General features: G+C 40.8%; 1 protein-coding gene across 1 annotated transcript; it reads right to left on the reverse strand.

Moving 5' to 3' along the window:
• Positions 1–230: 230 nt before the first annotated feature.
• SLITRK4 (SLIT and NTRK like family member 4) lies at positions 231–5217 on the reverse strand (the record flags this gene model as incomplete). The annotated part of the gene is made up of 2 exons (XM_079541899.1): positions 4980–5217; positions 231–2794 (listed from the first exon to the last, which is right to left on the reverse strand). Exon 2 carries the CDS (start codon positions 2742–2744, stop codon positions 231–233), a length of 2514 nt encoding a protein of 837 aa, XP_079398025.1. The 5' UTR covers positions 2745–2794; positions 4980–5217.
• Positions 5218–25486: the final 20269 nt, after the last annotated feature.

The following is a 25486-nucleotide window of genomic DNA, read 5'->3' on the forward strand; positions in this document are numbered from 1 at the left end:
TTTGCAGTATCCCTACAGGATTCCACAGGGCATGAGCTTTATGTAGTAAAATCTACTAAGGAAATTCTCCTCTAATTGACAAATCATATGCAGCTACAGTTAATCAGACACCCTCGGATACACCTGCCTCTATGCCTACCAATATAATATAGTATTTGGAAGTTAGAAGTCAACAAAAGGCACTTTCATCATTAAATAAATGTCCTCTGTAGGCAATTAGATTGCATGACCTATATTTTATTCAAAGCTGTTTGTTCTTCAAGGACTTGTAGGTAGTCAGGTGAACCTTGAAGTTTAGCTTTTAGTTCAAAATATTCACTTTTCCTTTGTTCTACTACAATTTTACTATGATTACCACCTATTAGAGATTTCTTGTTTTTTTTGTCTTGCTGTTTCTCTGGGTAACGTATTTCAAAGCCACTCACCCCTATGCTGTTGTACTCTTTTTTACTTTCGAGAAAATTTTGAATGAATACATTGGAATCCCTCCCAGGGAATAACTCATCCAGTTCATCGATTGTGCTAAGTCTTTTTCTGGAATCCACATGCAATAAATCCTTCTCCTTGTCATTCATATTTCTCAGAATGACTTTTTGCCCTGGTGGATCAGCAAACGTGAAGCCCGTTTCAGACTCCTTTAAGCCACAGGTATGACTTTTGCTCATCTGCTCAATGGTTTGAGGAATGAAGGCCTCTGCGCCTAATCCATCCTTTTTGTTTGACTTGTGATCGTGCTTTCTTAGCTGCAGTTGCATAGTACTGCATTCTTGACTTCCAATCCCTTCATGCTTTACAGTTGGTTTCTTGTTGCGCCGAAGCACAAAAACAAGAAGACAAAAAGCAACAAACACTGTTAAAATAAGCACAACTAATATGCTTAAGATTAGGATGGACAAAGGAACTGGGCCACCAGGATGACTCCTGACCGGTCCCAGTGGTGTTGTAAAAGAGACAGCGGGCACAGGACTAGTGAACAGAGCAGATGGCTTGTTTAAAAGTTTAGGACAGAGGATCTCATTTTTCAGGGACTTAAGTTCAATGTTAGCAAACTGTACAGGCGTTTCACACTTTAATTCCTTCACCACAATACCTTCGTTTAATTTTTCAAGCCACAGTTTCAAAGCAACTAAATCACAAGTGCAGTCCCATGGATTACCTTCCAAATCAATTTGCGTAAGGGATTTCAGCTGATCAAGAACGCCACTTACAGGTAAATACATGAAATGATTGTTCCTCAGATTCAGCCTGGCAAGTGGTGCCCCGGCAAAAATGTATGCTGGCAAGCTTCGCAGAAGGTTGTTGTTCAGGTAGAGCAACTGCAAGTTTGGCATCAAGTCAAAGGTGCCTGCTAAGATTTCTTTGATAACATTGTATTCCAAATATAGATATTGCAGGTTGTGGAGGCCAGCAAACATTTCTGGGCTCAGGCGCTCTATCTGATTGCCATTGAGATACAATCTCCGTAAATTTGTAAGGTTGCGGAAAACTTCTCCTCTGATCGCCGAAATCCGATTGCTGCCTAAATGGAGTAAATCCAGCCCCTCAAATTCAACGAAATCCATAGTGTCCACATCCCTAATATAATTGCCATTTACATGCAATTTCTTGGCATTCAATGGCTTTGGTAGGAGTTCAGCCATTGACTCTATATTTCTTTCTTGACAATTTACACTTAATCCCAAGTCAGAAGGATGTGTTTTGCAAACACAGGGAACCGGGCAAGGACTTAAAGGAGGCACCCTGGTCTGATAGGATATAATTTGACTGAGGTTGCGATTAGACAGTGCTTTGCCTGCTACTATCCCCGAGATCTTCGAAGGATTTGTAGTCTTCGGTGGCTTTGTGACTAATCTGTGCACTGATGTTTGAGTGGTGTGACCATTTGGAGTGCTGTAACCAGGCTCCAGCTGAGAGGGAGGGAGAATGCGTACATCAAAATCACTCCCTGTCCCCATAGAGCACAGCTCTTGCTTATTGGTTTCTTTCAGCAGCCTTCCATACAAGTCACTGGGTGTTTCACAGATAGCTTCTCCAATATAGATATTATAGGGCATGTTCTCCAGCCATGCTTTCAAAGGCAACAAATCACAAGTACAATTCCAGGGGTTGTCTTCCAGCTGCAATTCGACAATTCGCCCAATGTGTTCCAGAACTCCAATGTATGGAAGCTTCTGTATTCGATTCCCTCGTATATCCAGATGGGTGAGAGAAGCAAATCGAAAAATATTATCAGGAAGGAATGAAATCAGATTGTCATTAAGGATCAGGACTTTCAGCTTGTGAAGCTTATTGAAGGCTCCCCGTTCAATAAACTTGATTAAATTGTAGTCAGCTTGGAGATACTCCAAGTTCTCTATGCCCAGGAAAGTGTCAGCTCGGAGAATCTTTAATTCATTATTGTTCAAGTGCAACTGTTTTAATGCACTAAGACCCAGAAAGGCCCCTCCCTCAATGTTCTGCAGCTTATTATTACCCAACTGCAGGGATACTGCGTGTGTAAAGTTAAGAAAGGTATTTGGATATAGAATAATTAGCAAGTTGTTTTGAAAGTTGAGGTGGTAAAAATTAGACCATGGTGGCTTAAGCTGATTTGGTCTGTAGACTGCAACCTTCTCACAGTTGACATAGAGTACATTCTCAACCGACACACAGGAGCAAACATTGCAAATTTCCACAGATATATCAGCATCTGCAGTTGTAGAAGAAACTGGAGATGACAGAACCAGAAAGAGCCACAGAAACATCTTCTTGTGATCAGCAAGCAACCTTAGGCTCCTGAACAAAGACAAAGTATCTAAAGAAGAAAGAAGGAAAGAAAAGAGAAAACGTTTTTCAGTTGTCATTGTTCCAAAAAGTCATCGGTATTCCACCGAGCTACTGTACCTGCCAAGGATTATAGATAAACTACAAGCACTGAATTTAGAACAACATGAAAGATTTCAACAATCAAACACACGAGAGCTAGAATTTCAAATACAGAATGTAAATTGCTGTAGATAAACACAAATAACTGTAAGGTCTGTCAAATATTCCTATCTGCCCTACATGACAAACATGCATAACTAACAAAGTGAAATAACCAAAGGAGATTCCAATTTTATGCATATATACTCTCGCCGATCCTGCACTGCTCATACATTGCCATGCATTTCAGGGATATTAAACACAAACACTGACGTTACGCGTACCCAAGTATCTGAGTTGGGAAAGCATAATATAGAAAAGATGAAGATGCAGGCACAGAAAGCAATGCCAGTACTTAGTGTAGGTATCTATAGCATCGACCCATACAAACTATCATCACTACAATAGTGAAATTCACGCAAGGGATACATAGGCATGCACACATCGTGCTTCTGTTGCTCAGCATACCTCGTTTGAATAGATAAGTAGGAAATTGATCACAGAAATACAATGAACTATTCAGAAAATGAGAAGATCAGCCGTGGGGGACCAATGGAAGCACACAGATATGGAAGAAGCATGCAAAGGCGTTCAGCCCCATCCCCCGAAATAACAATACCCCGATTCGGAGGGTGTAAGTCGCAGTTCACCAGTATGACACTACTGAAACCTGAGAAGAACTTTTTTCTTTTTTTTTTTCGTGCAAAACGTTATGTAATTTGCTCTCATCCTGCACTGATACAGAGGTGGCTTTCAAGAAGCCTTCACAGACAGCCCATCCAGCTGAGCTGCCATTTTTCCACACAGAACTAGAGCCAGAGCATTTCAGAAGCTAGTTCCCCCCAGTCCCTTTAACAAATCAGTCAATAATCGATGCATTGCCCCCCCCACCTTCCCCACTGCCCAACTTGTTGTCCCTCTCACTTCCCGTTGTAGGAAGCTACCGAGTTGAAAGGAGGGAGCCAGGATGGAAGTGGAGAAAGCAGGAGTCAGCGGGAGGAAGGGAAATCGGAGCCACAGGGAGGAGAGGATGCGCTGAGGAACCTGGAGGGGAGGGCAGAGGAGGGACAAGGGAGCAAGGAAGGGAAGAAAAAAAGGACAAGAGGAAGGGGGAAAACTAAGGAGCAAGGAAGGGAGAGAGAAAGAGACGGCTGAAGGGGTCAAGGAGGCCCCGGAGAGGAACCACAGGGAACAGAGGGCGCGGAGCAGCTGCTGTTAATTCCCACAGGCTCCCGGCCCCGGGGCGGCTCCATGCCCGGGGGCAGCCCCACGTCCGCACCCCTCCTCTCCATCCTCTCCTCCGTATGCCTGCCTCGTCCACGCTCCGATCCCCTCCTCTTCCTCTGCCCTGGGGCCCGGCCGGTGCCGAGCGGGGGCACTGCGCGACGCTGCCGACGGGTCGCGAGCCCGGCCAGGAGTGCAGGCACTACCGCAATGTTTTGCCGCAACACGATGGCCGGAGCCGGCTCGGCTACTGTCGGCTCCCCTCTATCGCGGGAGCCCCGTCGCCCTCTGCCTCCCGGCGGGGGAACGCAGGAGAGACCCGGGCGCTCATGCACCGCACACACTCCGGCTTGGAACGGGCACAGCGCGGCGATGCAGCCCTCGTCCCTTCCAACCCTTCGCAACAAGGTACAGCCGCGCTTCCCCCACCCTCTCCCCGCACCTTTGCAAAGTCCAGCCCGCAGCGCATTCACACGGCACAGATCCCGTCCCCCCAGTCCATCTCCACCTCCAGCGGTTAAGCGGTTATCCCGGCCGCAGCCCCTCCGCCGGAAGGAAAGGGAAGCGGGCAGCGCTACGCGGAGCCGCTGGCCCGGGGCTCCAAGAAGAGGCGAGCGGACAGAGTCCGGCAGGAAGCACTGCCGCCTCGGCTTTTGCCCCTTCTCCCCCCCTTTGAAATAACAGTAGTAATAACAAGACGTTCGGAATAATTCAGAGCCATTTAGAACGCCGACACAAACACAACCCCTCCACGGCCCCGTCCCCGCCCGCACTCACGCCCAGCGGGGCTGCCGCCCGCCCCCGGCAACGCTCCCGGCGGCGCTCCGCGGCGAGCTCGGCACCTTCCCTACCTCGGCGGCCGAGCTCCCCGCGGCCCCGCTCCGCTCCGCCGCTCTCCCCGCGAGGTCTCTCCTCTCCGGCAGCTCCGCGCACGCACCGAGCGCCGGGGGCAGCCGGGGAGCCCGCCCGGGTGTGCCCCCTGGCCGCGTCGGGTGCCGAAGCGCGGAACGAGGCGAAACCCGGCGCTGCGGTACCTCGGCGGGCTCCGCCGCATGCAGCAATCGCCCCGCCGAACCCTGCTCCGACACCGCGGTCCCACTCACGCACACGGGGAAAGGATCCCTCTGCACACAGGCGCCCGCTCCCATCGCACTGCTCTCGCCCACCCCTTGCACGCAGAGAGAGCCCCCTCCCCTTCGCCACGCACGCACCGAGCGCTGCTCGGAGAGGAAGGAGACTCCGCTCCGAGGAAGCGATCCCGCAGCCGCTCCCGCACGCTGGGAGGAGCTCCGCCGCCGTTACCTTTCCCGGAGAGAACCCCGCGGAGCTCACGCGGCAGCGGCGCGGCGGGAGGCGCCCTCCGGGGCGGTGAGAGCGGCGGGGCCCCGCTGCCGGGCCGGGCGCCGCGGGGCTGCCATGGGGCGGCCGCAGCTACAAGTGTGGTCCCGGGCACAACCGCGACGGGGCCATCCCGTCCGCACAGCGCCGGGGTGCGCGCCGCGGCTGGGAAAAGGAAGGGAAGGGAAGGAAAGGAACCCCCCCGCCCCTCCCCGGCTTTTCAGGCGGCTGCCCCCCTCCCCCGCCTTGAAACAAAAGTAGAGGTGGAAACTGAGTGGGCAGGATTGTAACATTTACTGCATTTAATGTGAATCGCAATTATGGAACAAAACCACTGTGAGGAGACGCGAGCGATCCGGTCTTGAGACAACGCAGCTATTCGTGTGCCTCGTTCTTTGTGGCTAGGTGGAATTCCGCTTCTGCTTAGGTAACAGCTGCAGTCTGATGTAAAAATCCTCTACAGCTATGGCACTTGTGCAAAGCAGATTCTGCTAATTAACAACTCCTATTTACGTTTTCTAATATGATTTTTTAAAACCCCCAGAGAAGGTGACATCTCCTTCCCAGGCAGAAGGACCAGTTAACCAAGTGACATCTCGCAAGAGGAGTTCAACTGTTTGTCCTTTACTGTGAATGCGAACGTAATTCAGGTAGAGAACTGCTTATGTATTGCCCTCGTACTGCTTGTGAGCGGTAGTTCTGGGCAGTAAACATGAAGGGTGGAAAATAGCAACTGCTCTCTTCTTTGGCAGAAATGAAATACATAGCTTGCTCTGAAAGCTGGCTGCATCTAATTGAAATAATTGCAGAATGTTACTTTGCATGATGCGGATAGACTGATACCTGAAAACAAATACATCTGAGACATCAATAATTTGCATATCACAACAGAACTGAAAGTGATCTGTGATTAATATTCAGCCAATTAAAAACTAAAGTGTTTAAAATGTAAACTCCCTTAATTCTTGAGACATTAACAAAGTACTGTTCACATAAAAGGGAATGTGTGTATTACTTACAAGGATTTGCATATAGTGTAAGCTAAATTTCTCAAATTCTTAATTTGAATAGACTTACAAAATAGGGAGCAAAGGTTTATCATAAAACTCCCTTTGGAAAACATATGGTCTGTAGATATATTTTCACAGGCACAGAAACAGAGGTGTAAAGATGAAGGTCCACTTTTCTTTAACCAGCAATATTAAGGTGGGAGTTAAACCACTGCCTTGCTTATTTACTAGATAAAACAGCATGCAGACAATCTCAGAGGCACATCACTACTCCCAGTGCTATTCCAAGCTGAATCAAAAACCAAACATGGAGCACAACAGTATGTAGGTCACTCCAAAAGTAATGCCTCCTAATTATTTCCGTGGAAACTACAACTGATACAAAGAGAACAATAGCACTATTTCATAGAGCAAATTCTCAGCTACAAAACTTTTTTTTTTTTCAACACAGTCACCACCATCAGCTGTGCATTTTCACTTGTAATGAACAAGAGTCTGCATGCCACGCTCATAACAATCTGCACCAGCACGGATGACCCACTGTCACTGATGCCACTGCTGAAATGCAGCAGCCACTGCCTCTCTGTGCTCACATCCACTTTTGGTATCCATAAACCTTCATCAAGTATCAATAAATGTCAGTGGGCACCATTTTTTCTGCATGGAGAAATTCAGTGCCACCCCTTTGCTTCGTACACACTTCCATGTCACACACCATTTTGTCTGACTCTCCCTCTGCTGCTATGCTGTCACACAGCAACAAAATGTCATGGGATGTTGGTGGGAAGGTTCAACTTTTACTGCCAGATCACCAACATTCACTTCTGACCTCGTGATCCAACATACTAAAATAAGAGGTATTACTTTTGGAGCAGCCTTAGTAGGTCATATTTTAACCAAGTAAACCAGGAATAAGCATCTAAGAGAACTAAAACTGTAATTAAATATTCTTTGATGTCTCTATTGTAAGAGGTTATTGGCAATGACATATGTTTATGACATTGTAGAACTTATCTGAAAATAAAACTTAGTTACACAACTGAATTGAATTGTTCAGATTTTAGTATGTCATATTTTAATATTTACTTCCTATTTGTAGTCATGAAAAATAACTAACTCCTCCTCCAAATCTTATTTAAGTGATTTTGGCCACTTGTCCTAACCTGCATCATGTCAGACTCACTAAGATTTAGGCTTGGAACAACATCAGGACAACAAACAAAACCAAAATGAGTATAACATGAGCACAAGTTTAAAGTGAAAGCTGTGATCCAAGATGATGATGTGCATAAGGAAGAATTCACTTCAGGCGCGTATGTCCATAAATTGCTTCATTTCATCCATGGTAATTTTCTGAGAAATGAACTGATGGGAAACGAGACAAACAGCTTACTCATTCTTGAGGGGATTTGCCAGTATATTTTAAGATACATTATGAGAACACGGGCTGCATGTGTGGGTTGTTTGATAGAAGTGCTTATGGCCGACCTTTATACTGCCTATGGCTGTAAGGGCATCCTAAATGCTTTTTCTACAAGCACAGAAAGGTGCATCTCTGCTCTCTCTCTGTTCTCTTTGTCTGTTGTCATCCTGAGAATGAAAGAAGAGGTAGACCCCATTTAGTTTGAGCTAATGAGCTATACGGATTGTCCAGACACCTGTGGCTCTTGAAATCAGAAGACCAAGACAAGAAATAGCCATCTCCATGACCAGCCAGGGAGCATGCCTTCCTTGTTGCTGTGCTGACTTATGTGCTGGCCGGCTGTGAGCAAGCCTTCTATGAACAGGAAAATAAAGGTTAATGTGAGATTTGTCTGCTTCTGGAGTTTCCGTAGTTAAACAATCTCTGTTTTACAATCCTACAGCATGGTTCTGCGCTCAGATAAATTGGTAGCTCCCACACTCAGCAAACAACACCCAACACAGCAAAATACAACAATGACTCTACAGAAGTATCTTAAAATTCAAGTGACAGGACGTCGCCTTTTGAGGAGAAAAAAAGGCGATAACTATTCATTGTCCTCGTCTTCTGTGTATTTAGCCAGACTGTCAGAAGAGGGGGAGGGAGAGCGTCCTTGAAAACTGTGCGTACTGGAGTGAGTCTCTGCATGTGCATCCTTTTAAAGGTACAGCATGATAGGAAACTGTGAGTGCAATACACTGAAGACAAAACCACTGTGAAAGAGTACTGTGCTAAATAATGTGGAAGAAATGCTGTCAAATATATGTCTCTGCTTGGCTCCACATTATTTCCACCTAACTCACTTCAGTTCATCTGGGAGCCCTGTTCAATGTGCAACAAATGACTGATCACCAGGAAATCATCACCTGAGAGAAAGCTGCCATAAATGCATCCTGTCAGGAGGAATTGGTAGGGATTTTCCATTCTGTCTTTTCCTACTCCTTAGCAATGAGTCAGTTCCTTGAAAGTTTGATAAAAGTAGGAATGCTGCTGGTAGTGGATCTTCTGTTTAATTCTTTTTGTAAACTCAGCCAGGGGGATGTTCAGCCCCATAACAGCACTCTTGCCAGATTTTACCATCAGGGCACTGTGAACAGGCATTTATTCACTAAATTGCAAGATATCGATGCAATGCTATCAGTACACATTTACTTATTTCCTTTCTCTGTGCTCATTTATGCAGGGATTGTTTAACCTCCAGCTCACTGGAGGCTACCACCAAGCTTGGCCTATCCCTCTGTCTCCTGAGACAATGAAAAGTGTGAAATCAGAAAGAAAAAACAAAACAAAAGAAAGAAAAACTAATGGGTGCAGAAGTTATCTAAGATATTGTTCTGTAATAAAAAAACCAGAACTATAATAATAACAAGTAGAATTAGCTGTTGTCCTGCCCAACTCTGCTGCAGAAACTGCTCAGTAAACTGATTTCTCAGTAAAAGTAATATATTTACAATAAGGATTCCATAGTAGATAACACTGATATTATTGAATATACTGAATTGGGAAATAATACTCCATATTCCCCAAATAAACTCAATAGTACAACTGAAGCCATGTACTGTTGAGAAATACCAAGTTTAAAATAATTTAAAAAAATTGACTGTGGTTGGAAATGATGTAGAATAGGAAGAAAACGGTGCTCTAAGAAGGGGGAAAATGTATCATGTGACAAGGCTTGTTTCTTTGGTTGCTTCTAGTAACTTATCTTGTCTACTACAGTGGAGCAGAGGCTATCTTTTAAGACATGAATGCCATACCTGTTAGGCTTCTGGTCGGGTTTGGATGAGTTAAGGTCATTTGACATTAACAGAATAACTTATTTGGAATACTCTAATTCACAATGCCCCAAGTTTTACTCACATGTGAGACTATCTTGTGTCAACTTCTGGAATTCCACAAACTTCTCACATGAGTGAAGGTGGATCATATAACCCTCTTATCAATTAAATGCAAGCAGAAGAGTCTCTTTGTCTTAGAAAGTTCAAGAACTTTCTCATTCAAGAGCTGTATGACAAAGGTAATTGTCATCTGATCTAGAGTGGAAAAAAAACAACCTTGCTCTTGTTGAAGTTTAAGCTGGTGCTGAAGCTTGGATGGAGAGCTTCAAGCTGTGACATTATGCAGCAGAAAATGGTGCAGAGCAACTTGCTAACTGTAGTGTCACTGTTCACAGGGAGGATCACTCCCTTCAAGCATTACTGTTCCTTTTCTCAGCAGCTAAAAGAGAATTGTGGCAGAATGAATATACATCTACAGAATAAACTAGTGCATTATACTTGTTGCTTGGTTTCGGGAACAAATTACACTAGGGAAGAAATATCTGAAGCAAATTTAAGATATTGTATGAGTTTGCTTGTTGCTCTACTTTAATCTCCTTTTGCTTCTGGGGTTTCTTTTGCAGCTGCCCTAATTTCCTTTGCTTTAACATTTTCTATTAATTTCCATGATGATCTCCATGAGGCCTGAAGGCTCATAAACTGACAGACTTTTTATTATTGTTTTTTTTTTAAAGAGAGGCATATTCTAGCTTTCCAATTACCATCTGATGCAAAGGAAAGGAAAACTGTGGTCTTTCAAGAGAGCAGAAACTGCATCTACTTAATTAACTGTGTGGTGACATTTTCTTAAACCTAATGATTACAGACCAACGCTTGTCTGATATAAACAAGTTTCAGGGAATAAATGCTGAACAAGTAACCAAAGAAGAGAGGTTTGCTTTGAACAACAAGCATTGTGTTGCCAACATCAAAATTATCAGGAAAGAGACTGTGGTTTACATGGGCGTGTCATCTTTGAGAATTCCAATCCATCCTTGGTGGGTCTTTGCATTAGCTGGCTGCTCCACATACTTGTCTCCAAGGCCTGAGCAACTAACTAATTCAGAATAGGTCCCAAATCAAACAGAAAGAAATCTTCCTCGTCTTAGCAGAGGCATAAGCACAGCAATATGTAGAGGCAGGTCTATTGTGCACTCTACTACATGGATACAGAAGGAAAAAGAAGCTGAAATCATTGAAAATAAGATGGAAAACACAGGAATATCTTAAAAAAAATTAAAGTCAGGTTTGAGGTGGGTAAAATCGTTACTTGGGGAAGTGAAGACTTTTGAATGATTTTAATTTTTTTTTTTTTAGTTTTACAAGTACTTCAAAAGAAAGAGAATTCTGATGATGTGACACAAACCTTGCAGTCCTGGTGCTGCTGAGGGTGCCTGACGACATGGTATGCCTCACATCCACAGATAAAACTAAGATGAGTGTTTAGAAAGCCGTGATGGAAAAGCAGGAGTTTATGTTTACATTTATGGGGAAGTTTCATGAAAGAGGGAAGAAATCATGGTCATGTCCTTCCTTTTCCTCTTTTTCATGTCCCTTCTAGCAGCCAAAGGGACTGATACTACTTATTTGCGCCAGATTTGGCATTTAATAGACCTTCCTTGATCCAGCTCACTAACCTCAAAATAATTGCTTTTTTTTTCTTCTCCTGGTTATGTTAGTTTTCAGCCAGGTTAGGGAACTGAATTGGCTTATACAGAGCTCCAGTATGTGTCATTGCTGATGGGAGTGCCCAGCCACATGGTGGGAGACAGATGGGAGGAGGTATGAGGGGAGGATAAACTGGACTGACTACTAGCAACAGCACTTGTGAATTCATTTTGCAGTGTCTTTTATAACATCACAATCATGTAAATCCAGTAGAATTCAATTTTAAGCAAAGTTTGTATAGAAAAGTAAAGGAGAAAAGTAAATTCTAGAATAATTTCTTTGCTTCACTAGAAAAAAGTCTGGATTTTCTCACATGCAGGTCCTCTAAGATTTAAAAATGAATTGTATAATTTTCTTTCCACGTGTTCATGAAATCAAATTTTCAGAAGAAATATTTAAGCATATTTACTAAATAGTGAGAGAATCAAAGAGAAATCTATGAGTAAGGTCTAAATGAATGGCTGAATGTTGAAAACATCAGTCTAAAGGAGAATTCTAATCTTATTTAAATCCACTTATGACAATATGCTTGTAGACACGCTCTCTATAACCAAAGGAATCAAATGCAGTGTGTCTGCTTAACTGTATGTTTTTGACATGCAACATTTCATTTTTGCTCTGATAAATGAAGTTATAACCTGTCAGACAAATTGGAAGTCAGCAAGCTCTGAACATAAGTGGAAATATATGTAATGTAATAAATGATAGAATGTGTTAGCATATCAATAAAATAATTTAGAAACATTGCAATGGGATGAAGAAGAAAAAACTGACATCATAACAGGGAGACCCTAGCAGAGATCACATAAAACAATTGAAGAACAAATGGAAGTGACTGGAGAAAGCAGCAGTAGGGAGAGTTTTAAGAAGCTTGTACTGAATTTAGGAGGTTGGCTAGGAGTATGAGTAATATTTAGAGAGACCTTTATCCACTAATGGAACTGACAGAAGCTGACAATTATGACAACGGTAATGAACATATCTATTTCAAGACACCTTGTATAAAGAATTTTGAGAGAAAGAAAAAAAAAAGATTATTCTTTGGTTGGTTAAAATATCATAACTTCAAGGGATTCCCCTTTTCAGTCTGCATGGAAAATACACAAAAGCACCATAATTGCAGAACATTTAAATAGGTCATTTAAAATAGATCCTACAAAGTGAGAGGAAAAAAAAGTCCACCCTACTTTAAAGTCATTCTTCAACAAAAAAGAAAGAGGATTACTTTTCTATTATCTTCCATGCTTCAGAAGGCCAAGAAAGCCTGTAGATTTACTTTAGAAAGCCTGTAGATTTACTCTATATGGCTGCTTTGCTTTAAGATTAACCCAAATGTAATGTCTTCTCAATGTTTACAGATGCCAAGAGATCTAAGACATCTCATTTTCTCCCTTTTCAGTTTGTTCTGAATACATGCGATATTGACTTCATGCCTTTTTCTTACGCTATATTGCGCTATTTCTTCTATCTCCAAGATCATTGTCCTTGATCGTATTTGTTGAAAGAAGCTTTTGTTGAGGTTGCAATGGATATCCCTATAACACAGTTTCCCTTGTTAGCATTCCCATTAGTAACTGTGGTTTTAATTGAGGTCTTTAAACAAAGGACTAAGTCCAAGTGTAACACATCTTTCACTGAAGCCAATGAAAACACACCTTTCACTGAAGCCAATGACAACACACACTGTTTTATTTACAGTGAGAATTTCTGATGCTTTTCTATTTTACTCAGAAGTTCTGTAGTGTAATGACTGTTTTGAATATAAACTTTCATTCTCTATGCAAATCAGGATTTGCTCTTACTATAAGTACATACAGCAGTTAATTAATAGCATGAAATGCTTTTCAAGTATTGTTTCCCTCCTAAAGTCGTAGCTTGTTAGTTTTGACAGGTACACAGTGCAATATAAAAGAATCTGAAAATGTCTTTATCTGTTTCTTTTTACCCTTTAAAAACTGGTATGCAGGATAAGTCAACAGATACATGCATACAACAGTTCAGGATTCTGCTGAAGTTACCAGTGAGTGGGGGTGAAGCTGTCCTTCAGGTCCAACTTGGCCTCTAACTTTTGGGGAGTTGCTTATGAGCATTTATAACATTTCTTTAACCACACTGATGTCTATTTGGGCATTAAAAAGTGCCATTTAGAATCCAACCTACAAAACAACAAAGGCAAATAAATTCTGAATGCTCAGTTCTATTGTTATCCAATTTTTGGAAGTACTTATCTATTCTGCATTATTGTTCTGCTTAGCACAGAACTAATATCTCACTGACATCTTAAGTTCATGTTTTTTGTTCATATATTTGTTTTCTAAATTGTGGAAGAAGATTATCTCAATTCTAAAGATTTGCTGAATAGATGTTAAAATATAGACATTCTTTGAATCTACCAAACCTCGTATTATCATTGTAATTAAGAATCAGTATTCTCAAAATGCATCATAGAGACTAACAGCTGAGTTTTGTGGCCTTTGTTCTGTCAACAATCAGCTTTGGATTTCTTTCAGATGATGTGACATCTCTATCAAACGAAAAATCCCTATGCAACATTTAATCATTTTTTTTATTTCCCCAATGAGCTGGTTTTTTTAAAAAAAAACTATTTTTAATTAAAAGAGGTATATCAAAAAGAAACATTATTTTCAGCAATACTTAACACTAAGCAGAGCTGCTATCCCTGAGGTAGAAAAGTCAGATATGAAGTATAGGAGAACAGAGTAGGGAAATCTGCTCCAGAACAATTATCCTGCAACTCTTACACCCTGGTGGCATCTCTGGGCAGTTCTTTGATAAATACTGTCACAGGTAATGCTCTCAGATTCTTTTCCTAGATGGAAGCAGAATACAGCTAGCAGGTATGAATGGAAAACCAAACCTTTTGATGGCTTTATACATTTTACAAACTTTTGCATCTGAAAAGAAGACGAATGGGCAAACATAGGTTGGAACATGCAAGAAAACCAAATCAGAAAACACATTCATATCTTTCACTGAATTCCTCCCACACTGCTAATATTTGAAATTTATCAAAAATGTGTAGCTAAAATTTAAAATTTAGAAAACATTTTCACTCATTGTGGCAATAAATATTACAAATGGCTCAATACTCATCTGATAAAGTTAATTATAGGACATTCTATAATTAATCATTATTTTAAACTCACTCTCACTGATTTTCAGAAAGAAAAATTGCAGAACAGGGCTTGAGCCCATTAATTTTACTAAATCAGGTGCAAGAAACCTCTTGATGCAACAAACTATGGAACAGTCTCTAATCTGTATGCATCTCTAGTCACGTAACTCTTATTCAGGTGTGTAACTTCATTCAAAGTGATGAGAACTGGTTATATGTTTCCTTACCTTCATTTCTTTTTCTATCAATAAACCCTGGGTATGGTTGTATAACCTGATCATGGATTTCAGTTCTTGAATTCCTGACTTTAATTTAAGCCCGAGTTCTATTTACAGGGCTGAACACAGCTGCCTTTATGCTGGCCTCTCTGATTAGAAAATCACATCCCTTTTCTGTGAGAACTGCTTTGAAGACTTCAAGTGACAAATAACAGGGACCTTAATCCTCTGTTTTTCCAAACAATTTGTAAATCAGAACCATCCAAACACACTTGCAGTGAGAGAGTATGGCCTGTGGTTTGAAGAACACGATGGTTCACTGCATCTCTCTGAAGTGGTTGGAGCTCACATTTCTTAGATTTCATTTCAGCATCTCTCCAGTTTTCTCTCCAGCCTGCTTTTCTGAGGAGCGAAGCAGCAAACAGATGCACAGACCAACACTTGATAAGACCATTTGTTAAGTAAAATTCTCATCTCCATTACAATTTTGCAGCTTCCTATCATTATGTCTAGGTTAATCAAAGACAATTATAGAGTCCCAGTGAAGCTGCCAGACTTCTATTAGGATGCACAGAGGAAGCCCATATTAATATACACAAAGGCTAGTGTTGCATCCTTTGAAATCATTATTTTCACTGCAATGAGGAATAGCAAAATTAAGTATTAAGAAAGAGCAAGCAGTGATTTCTTTAGTGAGTTACTGTTTGCATAAAGGCTCCTTAAAAATGATATGTTTTTCACAATGAAGAAAATAACCTGCCCTTGTGTCTGTGAAATAGCATTCCAGCATTCTGGAAAACACCTTCAAGGACTGTACTTGTGTCCAAAGTGAAGTGGGTATCTGCATATCACCACACTGGTGTTGCTCTGAATCTCTCCCCATGACCTGAATTAGGCAATGAACAGACAGAAAATTTCATATACAGTCCATGTGCAAAGCACTCAGGTGGGTAGGAGGTGATGGGGAAGAGAAGAATGTTTTGCTCCTCGCATAGCCAGAGCTGCTCCAGTTTTGCATCTGCTACCTCATCCCTTAACCTGACAGTTGATCACCACGGAAGAACCAAACCTGCACTCTTAGTTCTGAGAAAACAAAAGCCCTTCCTGTACTTCCTGATAGCTGGCTATGCTCCCCCAGGGCATGCAGGATCAACCAACACTGATTCATAGCCCAGGTTTGTACCGTACTGTACCTTAAGCTCCTCTTGATGTCAAGAAGTACTTTACACTGGCAACCCATTTCCCATCCCTCTTCTAGCTCCACTTTAAATCATTATCTTCCTGTTTTTTGTTTGCTTCTTTCTTTATTTTTAAAGAGTAGAAGAGAGAAACTATATGCACAAGAACAAGTTTGAAATAAAAAAGCTTGTTGATGACATTGGAGTCTGTAATATTATTGCTGACCACAAGTTCAGCTAATGCAAAGCTGTGCTATTTGTAAACATCTTCCTGCCTGGGAGAAATGAACCAGAACATCCCACACTGCTGAGCATCAAGAGGAGCATGATTTGCAGGTGCTTTATTCTATCACCTCTGAGAAATGGAGGTGTTGTAGTGAAATGAATGCAAATCTTTGTACTTTCCAGCTGAAGGGCTGCTATTAGCCCAAGCCACCATTTTTTGCCATCCAGAAATCCTGGATCTGGCAGTCTAGAAAATCTCTAGAGGTGAAGCTGTGCATGTGGATCACTTAAAAAATCAGAGTCAGTAAGTGAGCACGCTGATGTCACATTTTGCGTGGTAGAATCTGCCCTCTCCAACCGTTCCCATTTGGGTTCAGGCCTCGGCCTCCTCACAACAGCGCATACTGCACACTTCCTGCAGGGCCATTCCTCTGACATTGAGCCAGCGCTCGAAGGCAATTGGACTCAAACTCCAAATGAGTCAGAGATCACAGATCGATCATAAAGGCCCGTTCAGAGTCTTAGAACACACTAAGCTGCCTGTGTAGTTACACAAAGACTGAAGGCATTAAAAACCTCTGCCTCAAAACTCTTCAGTAAGACATTGACTACTAACAATATCTTTTTTGAAAATATGACTTCACTACTTAGGAAAATATTACTATTTAATTTGTGCATTAATTCCTGTGAATAAATACGCATTGCAGTCTTTGCTCCTGCTCTGTCATGTAATAGCAATTGGACCAAATCCATAATTTGTTTCCTCAAGGAAAGGGAATCAATTCATTTGGCAAAAACTGTTTTCTTCTGTTTCACTTGGTTATTTTCATTTTTTGTTCTACCAAACTGAGAAATACTTAAAACATAGATATTTTCTAAAGAGGTATTTTATGTTTATTTATTTATGTACTGTGTATTACATTTCATCGGTTCTGAATCTGGAATAAGGTAGCTGCATTTCAATGTATCAATCACTTGAGTTATCAAAACAAAAGGCTTATCTGCTAAAATAGCTAGCATTACTTCTAAGCTCTTCCATAGGGTAAAAATTAAGAGCTTTTCAAATAGCAATCATAGTTAATTAGGTAGGAGCTTGTAGAAGGAAGCAATGAAATTAAAATAAGAGCTTGGTTTAATATATTTGAAAGTCCAAATATTAATATCTAACTGGGAGGAGCTTTGAATTATACTGAAATAAGTTCCAGAACTAGCTTCTTATTATTCAGCAAGCAATCTATTTGCAATATTTAACAAATCAGGCGTTTGATGAATAATTGTTGATGGATCTTGTCAGATCTTGTCTGTTTCAGTGCTTCTCACAGAAATGCATAAGAGAAGCTAGACACAGCATATGTCTAGAGGTTCCACACACTTTCTGATGGCTTTGTCCGCTACATTTTTGAAATCCAACACAGAACTATTAATATTGTCCCTTATACAGAATTACTCCATAACAGGTCTGAAGAAACCAGAAATCTACAGAACATTTCCCTGGTGCTGCTAGATGGAACTATTATAAGAGCTCTGTGTTTGATTTAAGCATAGATGTTGACACTAACTCTGCTTTTAGTTAATATGTAAATATGCAACTAAAACAATATAACTCACATGATGAAGATGAAAGTAGAATCTCCCCCTATTAATACAAAGAGAGAAAAGCCACTATTTGCAATTCACTCTATATGTAATGTTTCATTCATGAACACAATTACTCACAGTGTATTTTTACTGCTTGGTAACTTCTTGTGATCCATCTGATAAGAATCTTCTTATCTTCAATTTGTTCGGATCTTGCAGATCATCCTAGTCAAGATTTAGGCTCTGAAGAATAACCTGGTTGTGTCAATGATTGATAGCTCTGCATCTTGTCTCCTTTGAATTGCAGGGACCTTCTGCAAACAAATAGCCCAGGTAGAGCTGGAAACTGTGGAGCTAAGGCAGCATGGCTGAGACTCCATGTTAGAAGGTGAGCAGGCAAGGGGAGGAGGGTGAAGCCTGTTATAAACAGCTAGGCTGCGAGCTGGCCACAACCAGCAGGAGAAAACAGATTTCACTGAAGTCATTTTTAAGCAGTAGTTTCTAGATACCTAAACCAAGCTTCCTCAAGCCTTGCAGATCTTGTGAGTTGTAAACTCATCTGTGAAAGAGCTCTGAAACATGACAGAGGGATTTTGGTTTTTATGGGGTTTCTTGAGCCCAAGCCCTTGTCTTTACTGCGGAAGAGGAGAACATAAAAATCATTCCACCCTCCCTGTAAGAATATAAAACTCTCAAATACTAGTATGGCTAGGCTGTCCTTGCCACCAACCAAGACAAGAGCTGGCCTGATTGTGGATGAATGCAGTTTCATTTTTCAGTAAATTAGCTGAAAGTTTTGCCACAAAAACTCATGTAAAAGGCATAAAACAAAAAGCTGGGTGGCACATCTCCAGTTTTCACTTATCTCTTTAAATTAGGAATAACACATCTGGATCATTTTAGTAAGTCAACCTACTCTACTGTGTTCACACTACATTTTGTTTTGCAGCCAGATGAATTTGTTGAAAGTTTCATTAAGAAGCTGAAAAATTCAGTGAGATAAACTGCAGTGCCCTTATTTCTCACAAGACAGTTTGTTTATCCCTCACACAACAACAGTTTAAGTCAAAAGAAGCCCAGATGATTTCCTTGTACCTACTTGACGCATCTCAGAGTGCAGTAAGACAACATTATTGGGCCTGTAGGCATGTGTGCACAAACACAAAGGAGTGCACATTGCATACACACACACACACAGGCATGCACAGGGCAATCAAGGTTTTCAGCGTGGGTCCATTGCTCTGGTTTACCATGCAGGAGCACACTGTTGTGTTAGCAAACAGCCATATTAGCACAACTGGCAGAGGTGCAAAAGGACAGAAGTGAGTTATGAGAAACTGCGATGCTTAAATGAGTTCGAAGACAATGCATTTCTGAAATGGCAAATTCAGATGCTTCTTGGGCCATGGTCTGACAATACAGCCTCCCAGTGACAAGAACCACATCGAAGAAACTGCAGCCACAAGATGCAAAGTGCTATTCCCACTCTGCATAGCGTTCCCACTTTACTGGTTCAAGTTGCAGTATAGTTCAAGACATTTCTGTTAGACTAAACCTCATGCTGACTGCTCAGACACTCACCACTTTGGCTTTATGCTTTATCAGATGTTGCCACAGCCAGTAGGAACTCAGAATAAAAATTCAGAGCCATCATAACCCCTTTATCATATGCTATAATTTAACAGGACTGCATACAACTCTACATGTACAACTGACTTGCAGTGATTTTTGTGTACTTTTTGGTGATCTGATAAGGAACCAATACAGTACTAATAATGGTACAACAACAACAACAAAATCTAAGCAGAAGATCAAATTTCAGAAATGTATTGAAAATGGCCAAGAGTTAGAGAGAACAGAGAAATGTGTGTATGATTCTACTGATAGAGGGTACTGAATGGTATGGCATGACATGGCATAACACTGTATGGTATGCTATGGCAAGTCACTGTTTTTTTTCTTTCCTAATTTATGAACAGACTGCAGAGAAACATGCCTTAAATTTGTTAGTGGCTATTAATAGCCAGACTTTACTGATTTTGTCTATTCCAAAACTGGATTAAAACATAAACTGCAGGAATGTTCTTAATCATTTGGACTCTCTAAATATAAGTTGTGACTGATCTTTACTGGCATCCAAAATATTAACATCTTGTGATCAAAATGGTACATTTTCCACTATGGGAAACTATTCTCTATTAAGAAACCATCCAAGTTAGTATCTGTGACGTATTATTCCCAGTAAAGTTCAAAATAATATGCTCCAGCATGTTTGGGTTCTCAAGTTAGGGTACCTGCCCTCTGGAACGCTTCCATTAAGGTTGCAGCCGTGGATCAGAGGGGAGAAGTATCAAAGTACCTGCAGCTTGCTATTATTCTGGGTCAATTTGTAGGCTCGCAGTGATTTCACTCAAACCAGTGGAGAAGAGCCAAGTCAGTTTTATTTGAAGTACAGCTTGTATTTATCCACGAGATGGCACTCTTTTTGCCATTTCTGTGCTAGACAGGACTGGCTACAGATGAAATACAACGGGAGAAAACAAATCCAGCCATAGAATACTGAAAGTTAAAAATAATAATAAAAAAAAAGTATATAGTTTCATTCTTAATTTTTTTCAGAGAAAAAGTAACTGCTCATCGTTTTTATAGCTGTGTATTTCATCTGCTTCAAGCTCACCTCATAAAACACTAAACTGGACGTTGCCCTTCAATGTCAATGTAGATAAATCTCCAAATCTACATACCCACATTTTGCCCATAGCTGTGCATGTGTTCACATTCATTGTTGATTGGGAACAATTGCCACGTAAAGCCACAAATGTTATGGGCTTGCTTAGAAGTCACTGAAATTTCACAAATGTTTCAGCCTCGCTGGCAACTTGCACAGCTTACTACAGAGACATCTGCATGTCATACTACTATGGGTGGTGATCAAAGTATTTTAGGAGCTTTTCTTTATTTATTTAATATAAGATATTCAGAAAGCCTTCAAAAGAAGCCCAACAAACAAAATATCATAAAATGACTAAAAGACTCTTCTGGCATCACGCCCCTGTTGAACTAAACACTGCATAAGACAAACTTACAAGCATCTCTACAGTATTTATCACTAAAGCTATAGCATAGTCTGTTGCAGATCATGTTAACTGATAATCTACGTATAAACTTAATGTTTGCAACAAGAAAAAAGGACCTCATTAAAATGTAGCTAATGCCATTCAGTGTATTATAAATAGATATGTTGATACACAGGTGTGTGTGTGTTTGAAATGGAACAAAGTCCACTGCCTGCCACAGAAAAATAGCCACTATAGAGCCAATATTGCAATCGTAATATGACATACATAAAAAAAAAGTGAGCCTTAAGGAAGTGGTATTGTTCTTGCCAAAGTTTAGTGACCCTCTATGATTAGCAAACAGGTGTAGAGTAGAAAACAACATCAGAGAGCATCAGTGATGCCAGACATAGCAGGGGTAGCTCTGCATGCAACACAGAGAGACGAGGGATTATGTAACAGATGTTCTCAAGTGATTATACATGGGGAATGATAATTGTTGCCAGCCAGGGTGAAGTGTCACATAATGACTTTGTTGAGGAAGGAATCTGATGCAGAGTCACTCATAGTATAGCCCGTCACCTCTAGGGTGGGAAAAATGCTCAGAGCTCCAGTATGACCATAGCAGTGCAGGTCAGTCTGATGGGCTAAGCTGGATATTGTTAGCTTCGTGATGAGAACTTGATGGCTGCTGACACAACATAGGCAGCATAGTTGATGAGCTGGATAGGTTCTGAAGTGGGAGTTCCAGGGCAGCTCTCAGAGGGACTGTGATGGGGAGACTCAAAAACAACACCTCCCTACATGCCCAAAAACTTCTATTGCTGACAGCAGCAGCTACCAAGGCATCTCTCCAGTCTTTGGCACATGAAAGAAGTCTAAGCAAAACACAATGTATTTTGCCCCCCCAAGGCTGCCCACAGTTCAAAAAGGGTCTTTAAACAGAGACATGGTAGGGTGATATCAGTATCTGCAATATGACATGGACAAGACTGATGCATTGCAATGCTTAATATCTATGGTGGTTTTCCCAAATTTTCTTTTACTTTAATGTATTTTTGTTGTCTGTGTTTTTGGAGGTCACATACAAAATGCTTAAATGCAAGGGGAAGAGGTAGATGTTAGATGTAGGTACAAAGAAAATAGAGACAAGTATTCTCCAGCAATCAAGCTATACATTTCTCCTCTGTGGTTCCTAGACTTTTTTAACTGAAGAGGTTACAGCTAGAGATTATGGGAGCAAGCAGAGTGGTAACGTGGAAGGACAGTCACAGTGTGAGATACTGAAGCAAGAAACTGCCAAGCCTCTCATCAGAGCACTTCACAGAGACATGAGACAGGGACACTAGTGCAATAGTTTTAAGGGTAAGGGTTCTTTTTTTTTTTTCTCCTCATCATAGGTCTCCTATCAAGAAGTGCCAGAACACTGAGCAACTCTTACCAGATAGCACTAACATAACACAACAGATAAGAAGCAGGAAGAAAAACACTGTGTGCTGCTGGTGTCATCTGAGTTACAGCTGAGCCTGAATACACCACAAATTCTGATAAAGAATGAGCAGTTTTCTCCTCAAAGTGGCAGGGAGGCCTGGTCTGCTCACAGCAGTCCTTCCATGTCAGGAGCAGCTGTGCTCAAGAAAGGCTCTGTACAACCAATCAATGCAGTCAGTGAGAGTGGCAACATACATACAAGCTAGGTTATACAGCTTGCATACTTTTGATACACACCAACTTTCAGAACTGTTGTGATATAGTCTCTTTTTCATATGACTGCTGTGTAGGAAGGAAGCCACACATATAACACCTTCAGTGGTACCTCAACCTTCCTTTGCATTGCTCCCTTCATACACTGAGGAAAAGCTCTGACTGCCTAACTCTGTCAAGGAACAACTATTCTCATGTACAGATTGAGAGCTGGGATCTGAAAGCATTTCAGCTTACATGTCCAGTTAGAAATTTTGGAGTCAAAAGCCAAGATTTCTTTCAAATAATTGTTCTGATGTATGGTTTAAACAACTCCTACCAAGCAAACATTGCAATGACTGAAATTAAACACAAATAACAGTTTTCTTCCACAAAAATTCTAATCCCTCAAGATTTTTTTTTTTTCCCCTCCCTAACTCTCAAATTATGTCTGGAGTACAATCTCATATTGAGCTCTGGTTTTGCTTGTTGCAAAGGATATTTTTATAATTTCAGTCTTTTTGTTTTCTCCTTGCAATTCTAGTGGATTGTCATAGGCATATATGTTGTTTGATATCTTAATTCTAATGAGGGTCTCAAAATTAGAACAAGCCCTTTATAGTGACAGTGAATGATGACTCACTGTGTAAAAGTCTCCTAGACAGACAATTATTTAGGCATGTATTTCAGGGGATCATCCATTAGGTGTCTCAGAGGAAGAGTTTTTTTTTTTTTTTTTCTTTTAAAATCAACAGAGAAGGCACGACAGTAAATTAAATTACCTTGAAGGCAGTTCTGACTCATGAGGGGTAATGGGAAGTGATTTGAAAGATAGAAATATGCCCTGGCTAAAAATGGCTTTTCTTGTTTAGTATGTGGCATTTGAAGCTTACTAATTGTCATGATTTTCTTGTGCATATAGCTATCTGAGCCAATCCACTAGCCTAGCTTAGGGTTTGTTGCTTAAGCAATAATCATCTTGGAAGTGATTGTGTTCTAACATTGCCACCTCAGACCCAGCCCTGCAAAGAATTCTGGTTACAAGCTCAGATGGACTACATAGGACAACACAGTCCAGGCTGCAGACAGTGATGATTTCTATGGTGACTACAAATTCCACTAGCAAAGCAGCCAAGGTAGCCCCTGGGTGTGCGCATACTCAGTTCCATTCATCCTGAAAGAAATCATCACAGGCTGGGGGAAATTCATGACACTTTTTAGGTGCTTGAAGATGGATTTCAAATTGTTGGCTTGAAAATTGTTGCCTGAGTGGTATGATCACCATGGTGATCTTATTACATTTAGATGACCTCATTATAATACTACCTGGGGGCTTTGCTCTTTATATGGAGTCAGATGTTATCTTCTGTAGTAGATCTTGTCACCATCCACTGCAGCGGCACACAGAGGTGCTTTGCCTACAGAAATCATTGAGGCTGCTTAAGGCTGACTATTTTGGGTATCTTGAGCTGGCTGGGTATAATGGGAAGTGTAAAGAGGTGCAAATGGATACAGCAGAGTGATTTCTGATATGAGCCAAACATTATGCATCTTTCAAATGCCTTATGAAAGTTTCCTCTTTCCCTATGTCACAAATGAACTCTGAGTTCTCCATGCAGCACTTCCCTAGTGACCAGTACCATGCAATGATTCTTTCAGAAAAACTGTAGGTTACAGCATAAAAAAAAAGGTGCAATTCAGTGTAGAAGAGTGTGAACTCCTTTACTGCTACCCTGTAAAACAAATGTGATCCTTGTGACATGAAGGCAGTGCAAGACCTTCAGTTTATGATTGTCTGTAACATTCAGGGCAAATTAGATCTTTAGTGCTAAAAAAATTATATATCCCCAAACAACATCACCTCTGGAACTTAGGAACACTACCTTATTTCAATCTTTATATTAACAAAGGTAAAAAAAAAAAAAAAAAAATCACTCTTCATAGGAAACTAGATGTGTAAGATAGGGCTCTTCAATTTGGATAAATGAATGCATCCTTTTAAGAAAAAAAGAAAAATAAAACAGAACTCATTAAAAGAATAAAAATTGCATTCCTTTATGTAATCATTGGTAGAGATTATGTCTGAGTTAATCTGACTTAAGTGCTTGCAGGATCCCATATTTCCAGTTTCTTTATCTACTCTTCACAGATTTCCTACTCTTTTTTAAAGCAAGGGATCTTGATTATGTTAAAATAGCTCCATAAAATATCTCATATTTGAAAATAAAAATGCATTCTATTCAAAAACAATGCCAATAATTGAAGCAATTATGTAGCTGACAATGCTAGCATGTGAAGGCAGTTATCACAGATCAAATCCTGGAGCTTCACTGCAGAATAATCACTTGCACTGTGAGATACAGCAAACAATATTGGTGTTAGAAATGGATACAAAAGAGAGAAATGGAGAAAGCCATATGTACTAAATTCAGTCACTAAATTAGTACACATCCAATCTGTGTTACTGTGTTGTGTATACACAAAATGCAATTTATATATTAGATCCAAGTTAAAGTTAGTATTAAACTGATGAATAAGTCCTTGTATTAAAATCTGAAACCACTTCTATTGGAGCTCAATGAGAACTCTCCAAAGTAGTCTGAAAACATCTCACATCACTACAACACATTTACTTCATCATCGTTGTTGCAATAACCTACACTGAAGTGTTTGCTAAAATAATTACCAATAACAAAGATAGCCATTGCCAGCCCTGCTGAGCAAATAACTGTTTTCCTGCCTGCTAGCCCCTTCTAAGCCATAATGTTCTGTTCCCCTCACAAAAAAGTAAAGTTACCTAGCTGTGCACATGCTTCATTAAAACACAACACAACACAGCACCACAGTGTTGTTACAGAAATCGTTGTCTACAAGTATTTTAAAGGAATAGGTTAGTTTTCTGTTGCTATTTTTATAGTGAAATTTCAATATGTATTTGTCCCTTTACTTTGGTTTGGGATTTAATTTCTGTAGGAAGTAGTTTCCATTT

The sequence above is a fragment of the Tetrao urogallus genome, assembly GCF_951394365.1.
Source record: "Tetrao urogallus genome assembly, chromosome: 13".
NCBI classification, from domain to species: domain Eukaryota; kingdom Metazoa; phylum Chordata; class Aves; order Galliformes; family Phasianidae; genus Tetrao; species Tetrao urogallus.